This window comes from Eurosta solidaginis, chromosome 2 (genome assembly GCF_040869045.1).
Source record: "Eurosta solidaginis isolate ZX-2024a chromosome 2, ASM4086904v1, whole genome shotgun sequence".
NCBI classification, from domain to species: domain Eukaryota; kingdom Metazoa; phylum Arthropoda; class Insecta; order Diptera; family Tephritidae; genus Eurosta; species Eurosta solidaginis.
The window spans coordinates 39,023,586-39,041,303 of record NC_090320.1 but is presented as its reverse complement, the minus strand read 5'-3'; the positions used below and the strand labels follow the sequence as shown (position 1 = coordinate 39,041,303).

General features: G+C 36.0%; 1 protein-coding gene and 1 long non-coding RNA gene across 9 annotated transcripts in view; one reads left to right on the top strand and one right to left on the bottom strand.

Annotated features, from left to right (window-relative positions):
• Window positions 1-16,724, top strand: part of GABA-B-R1 (gamma-aminobutyric acid type B receptor subunit 1) — a 724,819-nt gene extending 708,095 nt beyond the window's left edge. For 6 of the 7 annotated variants that reach the window (XM_067765072.1, XM_067765071.1, XM_067765070.1 and 3 more), the window contains 2 exons: window positions 10,410-10,734; window positions 16,219-16,724. In XM_067765072.1, the coding sequence (XP_067621173.1) occupies window positions 10,410-10,734; window positions 16,219-16,241 (348 nt within the window). In that variant the 3' untranslated portion in view covers window positions 16,242-16,724. Of the gene's footprint in view, window positions 1-10,409; window positions 10,735-16,218 lie in introns of those variants that run through there. The other variant, XM_067765076.1, reaches the window with a different exon arrangement.
• The window catches only part of LOC137239599 (uncharacterized), a 384,448-nt gene that overhangs the window by 83,201 nt on the left and 283,529 nt on the right, over window positions 1-17,718 (bottom strand). For both annotated transcript variants that reach the window (XR_010949429.1, XR_010949430.1), the window contains exon 3: window positions 6,948-7,337. This is a non-coding gene — a long non-coding RNA (uncharacterized lncRNA). The remainder of the gene's footprint in view (window positions 1-6,947; window positions 7,338-17,718) is intronic.

The window sequence follows — 17,718 nt, the reverse complement described above, 5'->3', positions numbered from 1 at the left end:
CCGTTGGCTCTGAAACTCTACAGCCCCATGATATACAAGTATTCAAACATATAATTTAGTTTTTAAAGGTTGCCACCTACTAAAGAATTGTCAAAAAATATGTAAATTGAAACTGGCTGGATATTCATATTGGCTTATTTCATTTAATTAATTTTAAAAACTTTAAGCAGGTGGCAATATTGTAGATATACAATGTAATATTTATGACAAGAATAGGTGGCAACCTTTGTTAAGAATATTTATATTGAAACACGTTTTTAACATACTGTTGGTTCGATACTCATGGCATCATATATCACCTAATTTAAAAAAATGTAAATAGATGGCAACCTCACGCGAACTCCTTCCATAGCAACCAATGAGTTAAAAGTATGACAATATAACCCAGGAGCTCTGTATGCATCAAATTTGATCGAAATAGATTGATTCAGGCTCGAGCTATTAGGGGCGGCAGAGTTGCCAGTTCTCGGGGCAGCATTGCAGATAGATCCTAGAAAACTTCTAGTATTTCCCAAGAGGACGGAGTTATTCTATAACATAAGTCCTGGTACCTGATTGCGGTTCTTCCGTTTAATCGTCAAACAAATTCTGGTAACACTATGGACACATTAAGTCTATGTAGTGTATTTACTGACCGGCCAGTTCAACCTAACCTAGTATTGGATATTTAAAGGAATATATATAATAAGGCTAGATGGCAACCCTATGTAGCAATCCTAATTTTAAAAAAATTCAGGGTGGCGTCAAATGCATTTTTGCATAATAATTCACAATGGCATAACTTATTTAATAAAAAAAATCAAATATATGGAAAATGCAGAATGTAAGCGTAAATGTAGTCACTACAATTTAGCATTACGTAGGAAATATGTCCGGGGTAACGTAGATATGGCAAACAGCATATATATTAATGAAAATTAACAATTATCAAATAACAAATCTGTTGATTATCGATAAGTTATAGGTTGGCTCGTTATCGACAAGATATAGATGAGTTAACGATTAGTTATTGAAGTGTTATGAATTTGTTATCGATATCATAGGTTATAAATGAGTTAAATACCATTTGTGGACGAGATATCGGTTTTTTATAGAAAATGTATCGATTTATTTTTGGACGAGTTATCGGTTTACTATTGAAAAGTTATCGGACATTTATGAACAAATTATCTATTTGTTATCAAAAAGTAGTAGATTAAATTTCGAAAAGCGATCAATCAATAAGTTATCAGGAATTTGTCAAAAAATTATCGGTTTGCTATCGAAAAGTTGGCAATTTGTTACCGTAGTATTAAGAACTTGCTACCGTAGTGAAACGATTTAGTATCGAAAATTTAATGATTTGTTATCAAAAACTTTCGATTTTTACCGAGAAATTAACGATTTACTATGAAAAAGTATCAATTTGATAATGTTACCAAATTGCTATCGACGTTATCGATGATGCATCGGTTTGTTATGAAACAGATACCAATAAAACTTCAATATAAAATCGATGGCACATCGGCTACACGTGGAAAGCAGCCCGATAAGAAACCAAGAAGAAGCTGATGACTTGGCGATAACAAGCCGCTAGCAAACCGATAACTCGATGATAGTAACTCGCTGTGCATAAAAAGCCCATAAGAAAACAAACAAAAAATTATTGGTAACGATTGTTACAGATAAGAATGCGACGGAACTCTTATCTACTAGCCGAAACTATTGTTTCTGGTGAAGTTACAGCTACTGTGGATTTACTACAACTTTTGGGCTAGCCCTCGTAAACTTAAAAACACTAATTTCCTAGACGTTCACTTGTATGTTTATGCATCGAACTTCACAAGTACTTTCACGTTCACGCCTTCTTTCATATCACTAATTCCAAATCGTGGCTGAAGCTTTAGGGACTGAGTTTTTGCCTTTGTAAGCGCACAAACTACTTTATTAAAACTTTTGCTCCCAAAAATACAATTGCATCTATCAATAATGAAAAAATGAAAAATCAGCCAATTTCTTTGCAAAAAACAAAAAACCATAAAGGATTAATATCGTCTGGTGGCAAATCGAACAAAAATTATGGCACAAAAGTCAATAAATAAATTCTTATCAATTCCCGATACAACAAATGCACGTGTACTGATTGCGCGCACACATGGCAAATAAATATTGCTAACATGCATACCACATCGATATGCCATTTTGTTCGATGCGAAAATTCGTGCTGATTACATTTGGGGCAACAACAACAACAACAACAAAAATAAGGCGAGCCAACTGTGAGCTTGAATATGTGACTGCTGTTGGTAAACGCCAAATGATGGGTTATGTCTGTGTGGGTGTGCGTGTGTGGCAGCGTATTACCGCCAACGATATTATTTTTCACATACATCTGTATGTGTGTTTGTGTGTTTGGTACATTTGTGCTGTGGCAAAAGCACAGAATCAATATTTTTAGTGCTCATCAGGGCGCGAATTGACAAATATGGATTACACTGTGTCATCATGTCAAAAGCACAAACGCACGCAATTTCATAAAGCACATTCGTACACGCACACACATACATACACACATCGCCACTACATAAGTTTGCACATAAACTGAAAGAAATGGCGCTAGTAAAATCAACAAATCGGTTCTGTTGTTCTTGACTTAACCGAAATTCGGTGAAATTAATCCTTTTTATCGGGTACAATTTTGCAACTTCTCGTCCAAGCGAAATGCAAAATTGCGCCCTCTTGTTGCAAAAGTTTTGCTTGAACGAACAGGATTTTTCGAAAGTTAGTAAAATTTTGTTCAAGTTTTTATGAACTTTCACTCACGCGAACGAATCTAATAAGATAATAAAAAAACATCCTTTTTTAATGTTGATGTTTCCGACAAAATAAAAGTTTGAGTTGTTTTGGAATCGTTTCAACTTAAAGTGTTACGAAAACGTAACATGCAGTTACTCCAGTAGTGAATTACCTTCCTGCGATTTGATTCTTTACTTTTCTATAACTTACAAGTTCTCTTTTAAAATGTTGCGTCAAACATTTATTCTACAAGTTTTGTTCGAAACAATCAAGTGTGGCAACTACATGCGAGAGAAGAAATTGAAAATGAGCTGAGCTGCAACTGAAAGAATTGAGAATCAGTTTTTTGACTACTATTTTCATTTCTATATTCATATGTACGTATGTATATGTAGCAAGCATGCGTATTTATGTATTCACATATTTACGTATTTATATGGCGGCCGCCGTGGTGTGATGGTAGCGTGCTCCGCCTACCACACCGAAGACCCTGGGTTCACACCCCGAGAAAAGCAACATCAAAATTTTAGAAACAAGCTTTTCAATTAGATTTTATGTGGAAGTCCTTGTAAAGGCGGTGCCACAAGTAACCGGACGGCCGATATTGCCTGAGGCTCAGTTCCTCTAAACTGCACATGCAATTACGGATATCTTCAACTCTCCGCTTTGAGTTCAATGTTGATCCATAACTTTAAGTGAGCTACTATCAGCTCAAACTAATACATTGTAGGTATTGCCCCTGAAGATGTCCTTGCACATTTGCTACATTTTTAAGACTTTTTTTTTAAATTAAATAAACTTTGCTAGTATGAGACCTACCTTACATGGCTGGGGCTTAGCCTGGCGAATGCAAGCTTTTCCTACACCTGCTATAACTTAAGAGGTTTCATTTGAAAGCATGTAACGTCGGAAGGCAGTGTCCAGTCACAATAGCCATAAGAAGCCTACAGACCTCTATTTTTAATGATAAAAGTTACTTTGTTAGTCTAAGGTTGTAAGACCTACACATGATCTTACATATTTTGCAGTAGGTCTCTTGGTAACATGCCTTTCCTGCCTCTAGATGTACATTTCTCCTTATCCAGGTTTTTTTAAGGGATTGCTTACACTATAACACAATTTTAAATGTTGCGCCGTGCGAGATTATTGCCTTGACTGCTTTTTGGCTGTCAATATAAAAGTTGACGCAGCTACAGTTTAAGCTATTTTCCTCTAGTACTCCTGCTACTACTTCCGCCTGAAAAAAAACACTTCCAATGATCTGGCACCTCGTAGGAGCTGTTTATTTCCGATTCAGCACAGTGAACCGCGAAATCTACTTTTTCCCATTATTTTAGAACCCTCGGTTCAGACGTGTATTGCCTCGTCTGCGATTTGAGCGTACATGTGCCATTGTCTCTCTAGAAGCCCCATTGAAGCAAATTTACAGTTTCAGAAAACTCTATACTACTTTACCCCCACGGCATCTGCTCAAGCTGCTCCTAGGCACTAAGTATCATAGCAGTTGTTAACGCTATCTTCTTCGAGTTCTACAGGTAGGATGTGATGGCATACAGTAGAGATCCTAGAGAGAGTCTAGTATTTGCCAAGAGTACGAAGTTATTTTATAACAAAAGTCCTTGTAGTTTTACAGCTCGATCGCTGAGCAAACTTTTGGTAGCATCATGCACTCATTTACTCCATGTGTGGTCCGTCCAAACCGGCTAGTTCAACCTAGTCTAACATAATACCAGTATGGGTCGTTGAGGTTAAGTTTAATGATATCTTCGCTCTCTTAGACCACACAATGTCTGCCGTGATACCACATTAGACAACTTGGATGTACGCTTTAGCTACTTCGAAAATCGTTGTCTAGCAACGATATAGTTTCCAAAAAGACCGATATCGACCCTTATAAATTTAGGTGAAGTAAAGTGACTCAATGATTCCGCCACATCATACTCTAAGCAGCATCAATATGAAGGCTTTTCCAGTATATTAAAACATATCGCAGGGAACCCCAATAATTTCTGTAGAACACGTACGGCTATAGAGCTTATGTGAGTGAAGCCGTCTATGTTCAGTTCCGAGTGAGAATTGCCCAGAATGCCGCTATGGTCGATATCCCAGATTATTCTACCCTTACAGTAATTCCATTCTCTCGCAACCGAGATAATATACTTCCAGAGCACCCTCGATTGCACCATAGCTGAGCTCAGAGCTTTATTAACCGCTTGGCTATCTAAGTAAATCCCACATTTCATAATAGAATTAGCACTGGAAAGTATCCCATCCACCACATCCAGCTGATTGAATTTCGGCTTACACCGCGCGTCTTGCAGAAACTCTACACTACCCTTCCCTTTCAAATTCGAACCAGTGAGTTCATCGCTTTAGTCCGCTCTCGAGCAGTTGACTGTGTTGGAGCTAGTACAGGGGCAGCTGTCAGCTCACATTAGGTTGTCCTGCCTGGGATGAAAATAAGAATGATAACGACAAAAAGTCCGTGTGTCATATCGCGAAGCCAAAATCATATCCCCCGCATATGTATTCAACATAAGATTCAATGCTCAGATGGGTCGCATGGTAGCTGATATCCAAGGATTTCGTAACTCTCGTCTTGTTCAATGCGTTAAACGAGACCACTACCCCATGGAACGGGATCGACTTGTACTAGGTACATGTCTTTCTGTAGTCAACCGTGCCTTTTCTACCCCTATCCTTGACACTGGATCTTCAGGGTGTACTGTCCATAATAGTAAAAAGATATTGAGCTGACCTCAGCCGACTTACCCGCAGTATCCACCGCATATGTGTTCAACATAAGGTTCAATGCTATGGTAGGCCTTATGGACCACTGATACCAACCAGCACTGTCTATTGCGCTGACTCGAAGATTTCTGTAATGTTTGTCTTGTCCAATGCGTTTAGCAAGATCAGCACCCCATGGAGCCGAAACGGTTTGACTGCCTCCTCTCTCTGCCTAACGGTGGCTTCCTGTAGCCATGCAAGTTAACTAGGGCTTTTCTGGACCTAATGTCCACACTGAGACTATAGGTCAATTTTCTATACAAAAAAAAGCCACAGATATTTTAACGCTATCAAAAAGTACCAGTGGTACACCATCAAGCGAGTGCAGAATGTGAAGATTTTATAGCACCACCTGAAAAGAATAAATTTGGTTTTGTCTAAGCTGACAGTTAGTCCATATGAATCCATCCATTTAGCTACCTTATCCTGATAATGGCTCAAAATATCGCATAGAACTTTCCAAAAATGTATCTCTACCGAATCGGCAACCTCTCAGATTTCCTCTGGTACCACACATAAGAGTGGAGGATACAGAACAAACCCCTTACGTTGTGCCTTTGCAAAACGTTTGCTCCATTAAAGCTGAATTTCTTTCCGCTAATACAGTCCTCTTTCACAGTGTTTAAGTTAATTCAATCAGAGTTCCCTCTACTTTTAAACCAACCCGGAACTTTTCGATTACCCCTGGAGGTACACTATTAAAGGTCTCGTTTATGTCTAGAAAGGCACCCAAAGCAAATACTTTCAGATTCCTTTTTCTTCTTCTTCTAGTATCGATAAAAACACTTCCTGAAGGTTTTGGAGAGAATTATCGATGTGGATGGTCCTTTGCTACTTAGACATAGATCCGGTACCGCCCGGTAAGAAGTACCATAGGTTTACTAGACCGAGCATCTCGGTAACGATTTACTATGACCGCGTTGAACTGTTAAGGTCCCTTTGCTCCCACCCTCTAGTTTCATGAGATACATGGGCTTCCGGATTTTCGCCTGCTAAACATGTGTATGATACATTCATATTAGTAGAAGGATTCGTCTCAGGTAGCTGAGGTTGACAATTGGGTTAGGAAAGTTGTGAAGCTATACAGCTTTGAATTGTGCTTAAGAACCCCTTTAATCTCGTTTGGATCACTCTTTTTGTTTACAGATCAAGTTGCCCGTTAGCCTGGCCTCACAAGAGGCTGCGATGAAGTCAATACTCCGCGAGAAGTTCTGCCCTGTGCGCACAATTCAATCAAAAGGTGTTTTTAGAAAAAACCGTGAGAGGTTGATTGATCTGAAATCCTTAGGCGAAAGGAGACTAGGCACACTGAACTCACACGCATAACAGGACCGACATGCATGATATTAGTGGTAGAAAAGAGAGAATAGTGTTTTTCTTACCAAAAATTTTAACTCATCTCAGCATGAACACACAGCAGTCCCTGTTTATGGATCACATCGCCTCAATCTTGCTGCAACTTCTTATCTGATTCGATTTACTTACGCTCTTCTTTGTCGGATGAAAGCTTTCTCTATATTTTTTTTTTGCTGCGCTATTTTTATCTTCATCTTCCTTATTTCTGTTAACTTTTGCCATTTTCTTATCATCTTCCTGCCAAACATCATTCGAAATCTGCAAATTGGGACCATTAATATGCCAGCGTTTTCCTTTTTTGCTCAACTTATGCATTAGCAATCAGAAGCGTACGTCGAAAATACTACGCTACATCCAAAGGTGCAACAAGCACATCGCAAAAAGAATTGTCAACAGAGAATTGTGTGGGGCTATACCTGAAATCAAACAAGAAATGAAAAATACGAGATTAAAGCATGAAATGTGACAAGCTTTGGTAGATTATTGGATGAAGATCTTTGCAATGCGATTTCTTATTGTGCAGACATAATGCATACACATGTATAAACATGCTTATATATATAAATATACAGAAGGAGTTTTGATGCAGTAAAAAATTATTGCTCAACGTGACTTACTGTATTGAGAGAAGTGACACTTGACTTTAAGAGCTTTAAAAGCTTAATTTTATTGAACGTAAATTTTCTTTCATTCTTTGCTGGACAACTTAAATTGATTTATGATGACCAAAGTTTAAATATTTTTGGTATGTATTTAATGAGCTTTAAAAGAGGCTCCTCTTGAAGCTACAAAACAAGGCGTTCCTTTTAAGTCTACATATTTCGGTGTTATATTAAACCCTTTTCAGGAAATAACATAAGGATGTTGATAACAATTCGTTTATGTATCTGTGACCTTTACCAGGCTCCTTGAAGAAGATGTAAAGTAGCACCAAAACGAGTAGAAGAAAAGCTGAAAACTTTTAGCGAGCTTTTCTTAGAGCATTCGTAAATTAAAGCATTTTTTGTTGTAAGGCATTAAGTTCCAAACTTTGGGAAAATTGTCTAACTGAAGCAGAAATATTGCGGTTCGAATATTCTACTCAAGAACAACCCTCTTGGAGCTTTGACCAAGATTCCAGGCGACTCATTTACATCGCACCTCTAGCTATAATCAAAGTTTCAAACATATGGGAAAAATGAAGTAAGACTTCATCCTACCAAACTTTTAGAGCATTTTCAATGAGTCCATGTAACCCGCTTCATTTTCTCTGCTTATTTGCTCAAAAATTACTCTTTTAGAGCTAAAGTAGCACCAAAACCCGTAGACGAAAAGCTGACAACTTTTAGCAAGCATTTTTTGTTGTAAGACATTAAAGTTCCAAATTTTGGGAAAATTATTTTACTAAGGCAGACATTTTGCGGCCCTAATATTCTACTCAAGAACGACTTTCTTAGAGCTTTGGCCAAGATTTCAGGCACCTCATTTATATCGCGTCTCTAAATGAAATAAGACTTAATCCTACCCAACCTGTAGAGTTTTTTCAAAGATTCCATGCAACCCGTTACATTCTCTCTCATTATTTACTCAAAAGTGACTCTCTTAGAACTTTGGCCAAGATTGCAATCACCTCATCTATATCGCCCCTCTAGTTATAATCAAAGTTCCAAACCTTTAGTCAAAATGAAATAAGACTTCATCCTACTCAAACCTTTAGAGTTTTTTCAATGATATCACGCAGCCCGATCTCCTTCAGTCTCTAGGGATAAAATCAGTACAAGCTCCAAAAACAGGTTAAGCTTTGCAACAATAAGTTGAGAGCTTTCTCTAGCAGTTGGAAAGTTTCAACCAAATTCAATATATTCCGAAATTAACGACATAATTGGTTACCCCTGATATGCTATTCAAACAAGACCCTTCTTAGAGCTTTTTGCAATGATTCCATTCCGTCCCTTTAATTGCAGCCTCTAGTGATACAACTGATAAAAGCTCTAAACGAGGTTGTGCTTTGCAATAATAAGTTAAGAGTTTGCTCCAACCTTTCCAGTCTTTCCAACCACAATCAAGGCCTCGCGGAAATCAAATTCAGTTTCATGCCCATTTCATAAGTATTTAGCATACAGCTTTTGCAAATATTTTAACTTATTTACTATTAATCTGAATAGGATAATTGGAAAGAAAGACAGAGATTTATAGAAGCTCAAGATATTTCCTTTTTAAAAAGCTCTTGCAGAAAGCGACTTGAGCTTCTCAATCAGCTCGAACGCATTTAACTTCGAACTTTGTACAATTAGTGTGGGGTTTAATTTTCAACTTAGCTTTTCTCACAAAAGCTTCAGAAACTCTGAAGTAGTAAGGTTTCTTTAAAAAGTTTAAACTTAAATTAAAGTAACCAGAAAAGCAATCCAGAGATTTGTAAAATCGCTCAGGGCACCTTGTTTAAAAAAAAAGCTCTAGTAAAAAACTTTTAACTTGCTACTTGTATAATTTCTGTGGGTTTATATTTTTATTTCTTATCTTAACTTGCAAAAGCTTTCGAAGCTCATGATCTCTATCTATTACTATCTAGATACTACACTATGAGTTTCGCTGTTAAGTAGAGCTGTCAAAGAACTTTTGCTTAAAACTTAGAAGACTAACCAAAAATGGGGCCAAAATCGCAAAGCTTCCACACTTACATATTCTCTAAGTTAAGCTTCAGATAAGTGACTCCTGTATTTTACTTCGGGCTGAAAGAACAATGCTTGAAAATTTTTGTACTCTCTAAATTATACACCAGAAATATCTTTCCAGTATGACAATTCAGGTTCATGGAAAAGTAGTTATGGTAAGAAAAAGATGTTAAAGGGATAGCTAGGCGTATGAATAAAAAGAGACAAACATAAGAAGACGGCGATTAAAATGAGGAACAGGAAGAAGAAGAAGAGGGAAACGGTAAATATGGACTTGGAGCTTATAAAAATCTCCTTCAGTTCCGCTTGTAACGTAGTGTGTAGTTGGCTGAAAGCTTTCGTCTATAGCTCTGAAAAAGAGAGAAAAAGAAACAACAGAATTAAGGAGCAAGCAGCTTGTTTTAATTTTAAAGCTTATTTAAGATATTCCCAGAGGGAGTTTCCTTAGATGGTCTGTATCGATCACCAATATAATGAAACGTGAGCCGTAATATTTTTCCAAATCACTCCACCACATGACATCACATGACATCGCATCAAAAGTTGAAGAGGGGGGAAAAAGATTTTGGCGTCGATATTGCTAAAGAAATACTTTACAGAATCTTGAAAAACAAAATCCTTTCTTGAGTATACCAATTTCCAAAAGAAAGTGAAGTGATATAGTAGATAAATATTCCTTTCAGTACCTAAAGGTTTCTTCTATCATTAGAATGTTAGCTCAAAATTAATCAGCAATGAGCCTCGGTCTTACTTCTTCTTACAAAAAAACCGTGAATTGTTTTCAATAAACATTATTTATATTTATTTTTCTCTTTTACCATACTCTTTCATTTACAGAAAGAAGAGAAAATTCGTATTCTCAAGCAACGTCTAATCGAATGGGAAGCAACACATAAGGGTGGTAGCGGCGCGGGTGATATGGTGAATGGCACCAACAGTACGAATGGCATATCGATAGCCATTGCTCCACATCAGCCAATAGCGAATGTCAATTCATTGCCTAGCGGCAGTATGAGTGCTGCACTAATGGGTGGCGGCGGCGGCGGCACCGCAGGTTCCGGTTCAGGTTCCACAAACAATTCACTCAATCTACAAGCAACGACATCATCCGCACATCAACAGCAACATAACACACCTGCCGCAACATTAGCGATAACACAAGGTAATTTCGAACAACAACAAACAATTGTACGTAGTAAAAGTAGTTGCTGCTGTAGTAACTATCAATTTAGCAAACGGTGCCAGTCATATCGTGGCTGCAATGAAAACCACATTAAGCGCAGCAACAACAACAACAAAAATGATAGTATGTGTGACAACAATAATAGTAGTAGTGCGTGGAATAAAAATCAAGTGATAGTAACCTCGTCATCAAGCGATGTGACTTTGTCTGCTTACAATTGCAGTAATGCCATAAAGCGTTGTGATACATTGGTGTTACTAACAACTGTTAGACGGCATACACATAATCGGTCTACGTCGTCATTGGTATGTGAGGTGCAAAATGCCATTTGCATGTGTGATAGTGGTGGCGGTAATTTACAATTGACACAATCAGCGCGCGCCAGTGAATCGTTAGACACGGAATACGTCGATAATTACCTTTGAGTGTTGCTAAACCTAGCATGTATGTGGTATTGATGGGCAGAGTGATAGGGCGGGATAATGTGGGAAAATTAACTGCTGGTATGAATATTTTTGATTATAAGGTAAAAGTTCGTATTAAATTTTTTTTGCAAAGCTTTTAATATTGTCTATAATTTTTATGGGGAATCAATGTTGCCGATTTCGAGGACTCCTTAGAGCACAAGAAATTCATATAGATAACACTAAAAAGTCAATAATATTATATGCAATATCGGGAGCTTCTACAGGCCTAAGCCCGAAGTGCTGTCTGTCACAATATTTTCATTAATTCCGGCGGTATTAATGACACGGCCTAATGCTTGCATACTTTTCGGCGCACTCATTCACTTCTGGCAATTTTTTGACGCTCGAGTTTGCAAGCTACTGTACAGAGAAAATTTTATAGCATAGACATTTTTTAGCTTTTGTTATTGTTTAATTATTTTTAAAGCTTTTTACCATAAAATAAAATAAACTGGTTAAAGTTGTATTCTCTATTTTTGTTTTGACATAATTGCACTTTTCTGCGGAATCGGTAAAAGTTTTAAATAAATACTTTTCAATTTCATGTAAATGCACAAAGAGTTTGTCCAGAGTACAGTTTCACTCACAAATTGTATAACAATTGATGTCATTACAAAATTTAAAAAAACATATAATTCTTAGGTCAATGCACCCGTTTGCTTCAGTTGTGACAAAAACAGGACGTTCTACATGTTTTTTATACATAACGTGATCTCATTTCTAAATATGAAAACTGTGCTGATGTCACGTTCCCTTAACTCATATTTTATCTCACTCATTAAATTTTGAATCATCGAAAAAAGTGTCATATCATTTTATTTTAATTGGAGTATAGAACAGTCCTTTTTTTGTCGTTCGAGTAGTTATCGCGTTGACACATCGCTTCAATGGGTTTATTATATTCACATCTCAGTTAGTTTATAAAACAGTCGTGTATTTATCGCGATGGCACGTCAGATCAATATGAGTAATATGCCAACATCACATCATATTACAAGAATTTATTCATAAAAAGTAATCCTTATCACATCATTTTATTAGAACTTGTCGTAAAATTAGTCGGTACATATTGTATTGATATATCAAAACATGAAACCGACATCACATCATAAAATAATCGTATCGCTATCATGATGGCATATCACTCCAATATAAATCATATACCAATGTCATATTATATTACACACTAGAACTTATCCATAAAACAGTGGACTCTTTATCGTGCTAGCACATCACATCATATTATTAGAACTAGTCCAAAACATAGTCGGTAATTATTGTGCTGATATATCACAAACATGATACCGACGTCACACCGTAGAACAATCGAGTCGTTATCGTGATGGCATATCACATCGCATCCCATTACTAGAAATGGACGAATTCTGGTCGTACAATAGAGCAGATATCGCGTTGACGCATCACATCACTAGGAATATAATATTTACGTCTCAAAATATTACTAATATTAGTGCATTAGTCAAATATTTATCGTGGTGACACATCACATAAATTTAACAAAGAATTTATTAATAAAACACTCGAGTCGAAAAAGTAATCGGTAATTATTGTAACATGGTGCCGACGTCACATCACATAATCATCGAAACCATCATCGTGATGGCATATCACATTCAATACCAATAATATACTTGCATCACATAATAATACTAGAATTCATCAAAAAAAAGTCGAGTCGTTAAGATGTAGAAATAATATATCCCTAAAGCAGTTGTTGTTGTTGGTGTAGCGATAAGGTTGCTCCCCGAAGGCTCTGGGGAGTGTTATCGATGTGATGGTATTTTGCCGGATACAGATCCGGTACGCACCAGTACCACAGCACCATTAAGGTGCTAGCCCGACCATCTCGGGAACGATTTATGTGGCCACATTAAGCCTTCAGGTGATCCCCTCCCTCCCCAACCCAAAGTTCCATGAGGAACTTAGGGTCGCCAGAGCCTCGTCTGTTAGTGAAACAGGATTCACCGCGGATAGGTGAGGTTGACAATTGGGTTTGGAGAAGCTATATATTGCGATGGCAAACTGAGGGTTGCGCTACACAGCCCCTTGAATCTGGTATTTTAGTCGGCTCTTACGACAGACATACCTATACCTACCGAGGGTATATTCTGACCCCCTAACCCTTCGGTCGGTATCGTGATGTCTCTTCACATCAAGAATAATATACCAACGTCGCTTCTTATTTCAAGAGTTTGCGGATAAAACCATGAATTCGTTCTCGTCCTGACACACCACATAAACAGGAGTTAAATATATCAATGTCAGTTCATATCACTAGAATACAACCATAAAACAGTCGAGTTGTTATAGAGATATGACATCATATCAACGCATATATGATAACAATGTAACATCACATTACAAGAATTCGTTTAAAAAAACAATCGAGTTGTTAAGAATTTGACACTTCCCATCACTAAAAATAATAAAGAAGACACGTTACTCCGCATTACTAGAATGTGTCCCAAAAGCAGTGCAGTCGATATCGTGGTAGCAAATTACATCAGAAATAAATCACCAACGCCACATCGTATTTCCAGAATGTGTCTATGAATAGAATACATCAATAGAAATTACACATCAATCATATTTCTAGAATACGACCGTAAACATCCAAGTTGTTATCGTGATCTCACATCATATCAATGCAAATATTCACTGCCAGCAATTTTCAGATAATTTTATCGTCTATCTAGAAGTAACTGGATATATTTTATATTTACTAAGGTGATATAAATGCATCTCACAACAACAGCAAAAATACTTTAACGGAGTTTTTACATCCAAGCAGATATTGGACCGAAGAATAACTGCAACGTTTTGAGTTTTCCTTTATTTCAATAATTTTATTTTATATCATTATGTTTACATATATATTCATATTACACCACGCTACAGCAAATTATATCATATTACTTGAGAAGCCCTGCCTTTTCAAATTATCACAAATCAATCGATGAATATAGCACTAATCCCAAGATTGGTCCTATAAAACCCTATTCCTTACGATTTGTCAGAAATATCATCAAATATTTCAATATAAATCAATTTCACCGCCTCATATAACTGGAATTTGCTAACAAAAGCTACTCGTCCAAGCTAAAAGTCATACAATCACATTGCATTAAATCATGCGACACTTATTCTAACTCGTGCGACATCATAATGTCAAGTACCTGCTTCAAAACATAGCATCACATCACATTGAACACACTCATAAAAATAACATCACATCACCAGGATTTTGTTGTTTTTTTTTTTAATCTATATTACTCGACACCACGATAACTGAAATATGAAAGCCACCGCATGACTCTGACATATATAAATAAGAAAATTTTTCCTTGAAAAGCAACAAGTTTGAACATCATATTGAATACACCCACTTAAAACTTCTTAAAAAGACTGCATCAAATTTTATACAAGTTTACGCATAATAAATTAGCATTATTAAAATCCGGTTTGCGAACATTTATCCCAACTCCGGGTCCTTGCGCACCGGCCGGTTCAACCTAAACTAATCTATCCCAACTTCAGATGTGTGGATGTAGATTTATAATAAAACTTAGCTGATAGTCAGATGACCTCAGTTGTAGTCACGTGATATCGCACTTTGGTCACATATAAATCATGAAAGCAGTTTATGGTTTTGCCTACACATGCCTAGCAGATTTCTATCGCACTTAAAGAAACATTTTTTATAATCAGGATGGAAACTTTTCTAAAACAAAGGACTAACTTAAAAGCATCTATAAGCCGCATCACATAAGTCCTTGCATCACATGACATCAACTGAAGATAATATCATTAGTTCTAACGATTTCAACATCTATAAACAACATCACTGGATAATGATGTGATTAATCCCTAAGGTGACCAGTTTGCGATTGATTTCTTTTGTCCGAACCTAAATCCTAGGACCATATGTTCCATTATACTAATATTTGTTTTGTTTTTATTATTCTACAACACCAATACGAGAAAAAAAATTAAGAATATTGTATTAGATTATAAAAGATTATAAAATCCGTAAGAAATTCCGTACGGGTAGAATGTGGACTTGTCCGACAGTACCCATAGGCGAACTAAAGAGACTTGTGTGACTGTGGCTGTACGAAGAGAATATGTTCGACGCTACCCGTATGGACAAAAAAAAGGTCCTGTCGGACACTTCTCATAGGGGTACAAAGAGGAAGTGTCGAACAGTACAAAAAAGATCTGTCCGACAGTACCCGTAGGGGTATAAAAAAGACCAGTCCGACACTACCCGTTCAGGCATAAACAGGTAAAATTGGTCTCTCCATAGGGTATGCTCAAAAAAAAATGGGACCACTACAACCCATATAAAGAGATTCGAACTGGCTCTATTCCTTTGCGACTCGTCCCAAATTCATCCTAGACTAATCGCATTTTTGCAGCGTTATGATCAATCTAAAACATTTTAAACGTATTGATAATATACGTTTCATGTCGTAGCAACACATCATATTAAAACGAATATCCTTACATCACATCACTTCGCTGGCACTCGAAATGTCCACACTAAATTAGATTTATTTGCTGGATTGAAAATGTGTTTTGTCAAAGTGGGGATGAACTGGCAGTCAATAATAACCTCACATATACTGAATTTGGCCGTAATGTCTCAAAGTGGGATAGAAAAGTTACTTAGTTTTCAAATTCTTGCTTTCCAAGTTGATATTATTCACTGGAATAGCAATAGCAACGAATTTAGCGCTATTTAAAGCGCGCGCGTTTGTGTCGCTTTACTTTTGCTTACATTCAATGTACAAAAAAAAGTCAAGCACCATTTAAAACGTATGCACTCAGTGTGAAAGTCATATGATAATCATATGATAGCACTTTTTATTAATGACCAACGTCTATATTTGTGATATATGTATTGGTGTATAAATTTTTACTAATTTATAAACTTCCTAATAAATTTGTGTTTCTTGCTCTTTCTATCTTACAGATACCCATGATCATCACACATGAAAAAACGTGTCAATTCCCTTAACGTGATAGGTAAAAGATTTGTAGATAAATAAAACTTAGTTATTTAATTAAGAAAATGAAACGAAAACAAATAGCAAACAAACCAAGTCAACAAATACGTTATTGTACAAATTCTAATTTCAATTAGTAAACTGTAAATGTATGTATGTAGTGGTAAGTATATGTAACTAAGATATGTGTGTGTATGTAAATTAAGGCCTTTATTTACGAATAACTACATACAAAATAACGAAACTAACCGCATTGGTATAAGCAACAGGTGTAGAATAATTAATTATCAAAAGAGAAACACAAAGTGTTAATAATTTAATATAGTTTAATTAAAAAGTGTGTAGTTATGTGAATGAAATGTAATTAAAATTACTAAATGATAAAAAAATTATAGTAAGATGGTCTATAGTAAAAGAAGAAGTGAGCGCATTATAGGTCTGAAGTTACTTAAAAAATACTAAAAATAAAATAAAAAATATATAAACACATACGAAGTTGAAATATGTAGATAAATATACATATATATATATATATATATATATATATATATGCAGATACGTTTAACTGTTAATTTTGCTAGGCAATAATTGCGGTTATATATTAAATGTAGATACAGCAATTTCATTAGGATAATTTATAGTTATTTAGGACATTAGAAAATTTGTAGGTGTTAGGATAGCTAACAATATTTTCTTCATTATCTTTTACAAAAAAAAAATTTCAAATGACATAAAAGTATTCAACTTAGTTTTCTAAACATTCATGTTTACTAATTTAGAACTCAAACTTTGAAGTGTAAGGTAATCAATAGGTGACGTGCAGTAGTGTCAATGGAACTAACGGCAACTGACTTTAATATGCTTTTGAAAAAGAATTAATATCAATGACACTAATTTCAAATTCGCAAGAGAACTAATGTCAATGGACTTAAGCATGCTTTGGGACTACTTAACGCCGCCCACGCAAAAAGGAGCTGGGTGTAATAAGACTACGGCGTTGCGGTTGTTAGTCCAAATCTGGCGTTAAGCGGGCCAAATAAATTTTTGTTTTGCTTCAATTTCTATTAGTTTTGAAAAGCGCCGCAAGGAAAAAATTTGGAATAAAAATCGCGCCTAAAATATCTTAATATCGTATCGTAATATGAAAAGAAAATTTGCAATAAAAAATCGCGCGCTTTTTATTCAAAATTTTCGGGTGCGCCGCTTTTTTATTTTAAAATTTTTAAAATTTGTTCGACTTTTTATTCCACCTTTTTGGCCTACCCCGCTATTTTTTTAATTGTTTGGAAAAATATATTAATATCGTCTCGTAATATGAATAGAAAATTTGGATTTTTTTCGTAATATGAATAGAATATTTGGAATTAAAAATCGCGCGAAAAATATCTTAATATCGTCTCGTAATGTGAATAGAAAATTTTGAATTAAAAATCGCGCGGCTTTTTATTCCACATTTTCGCCTGCGC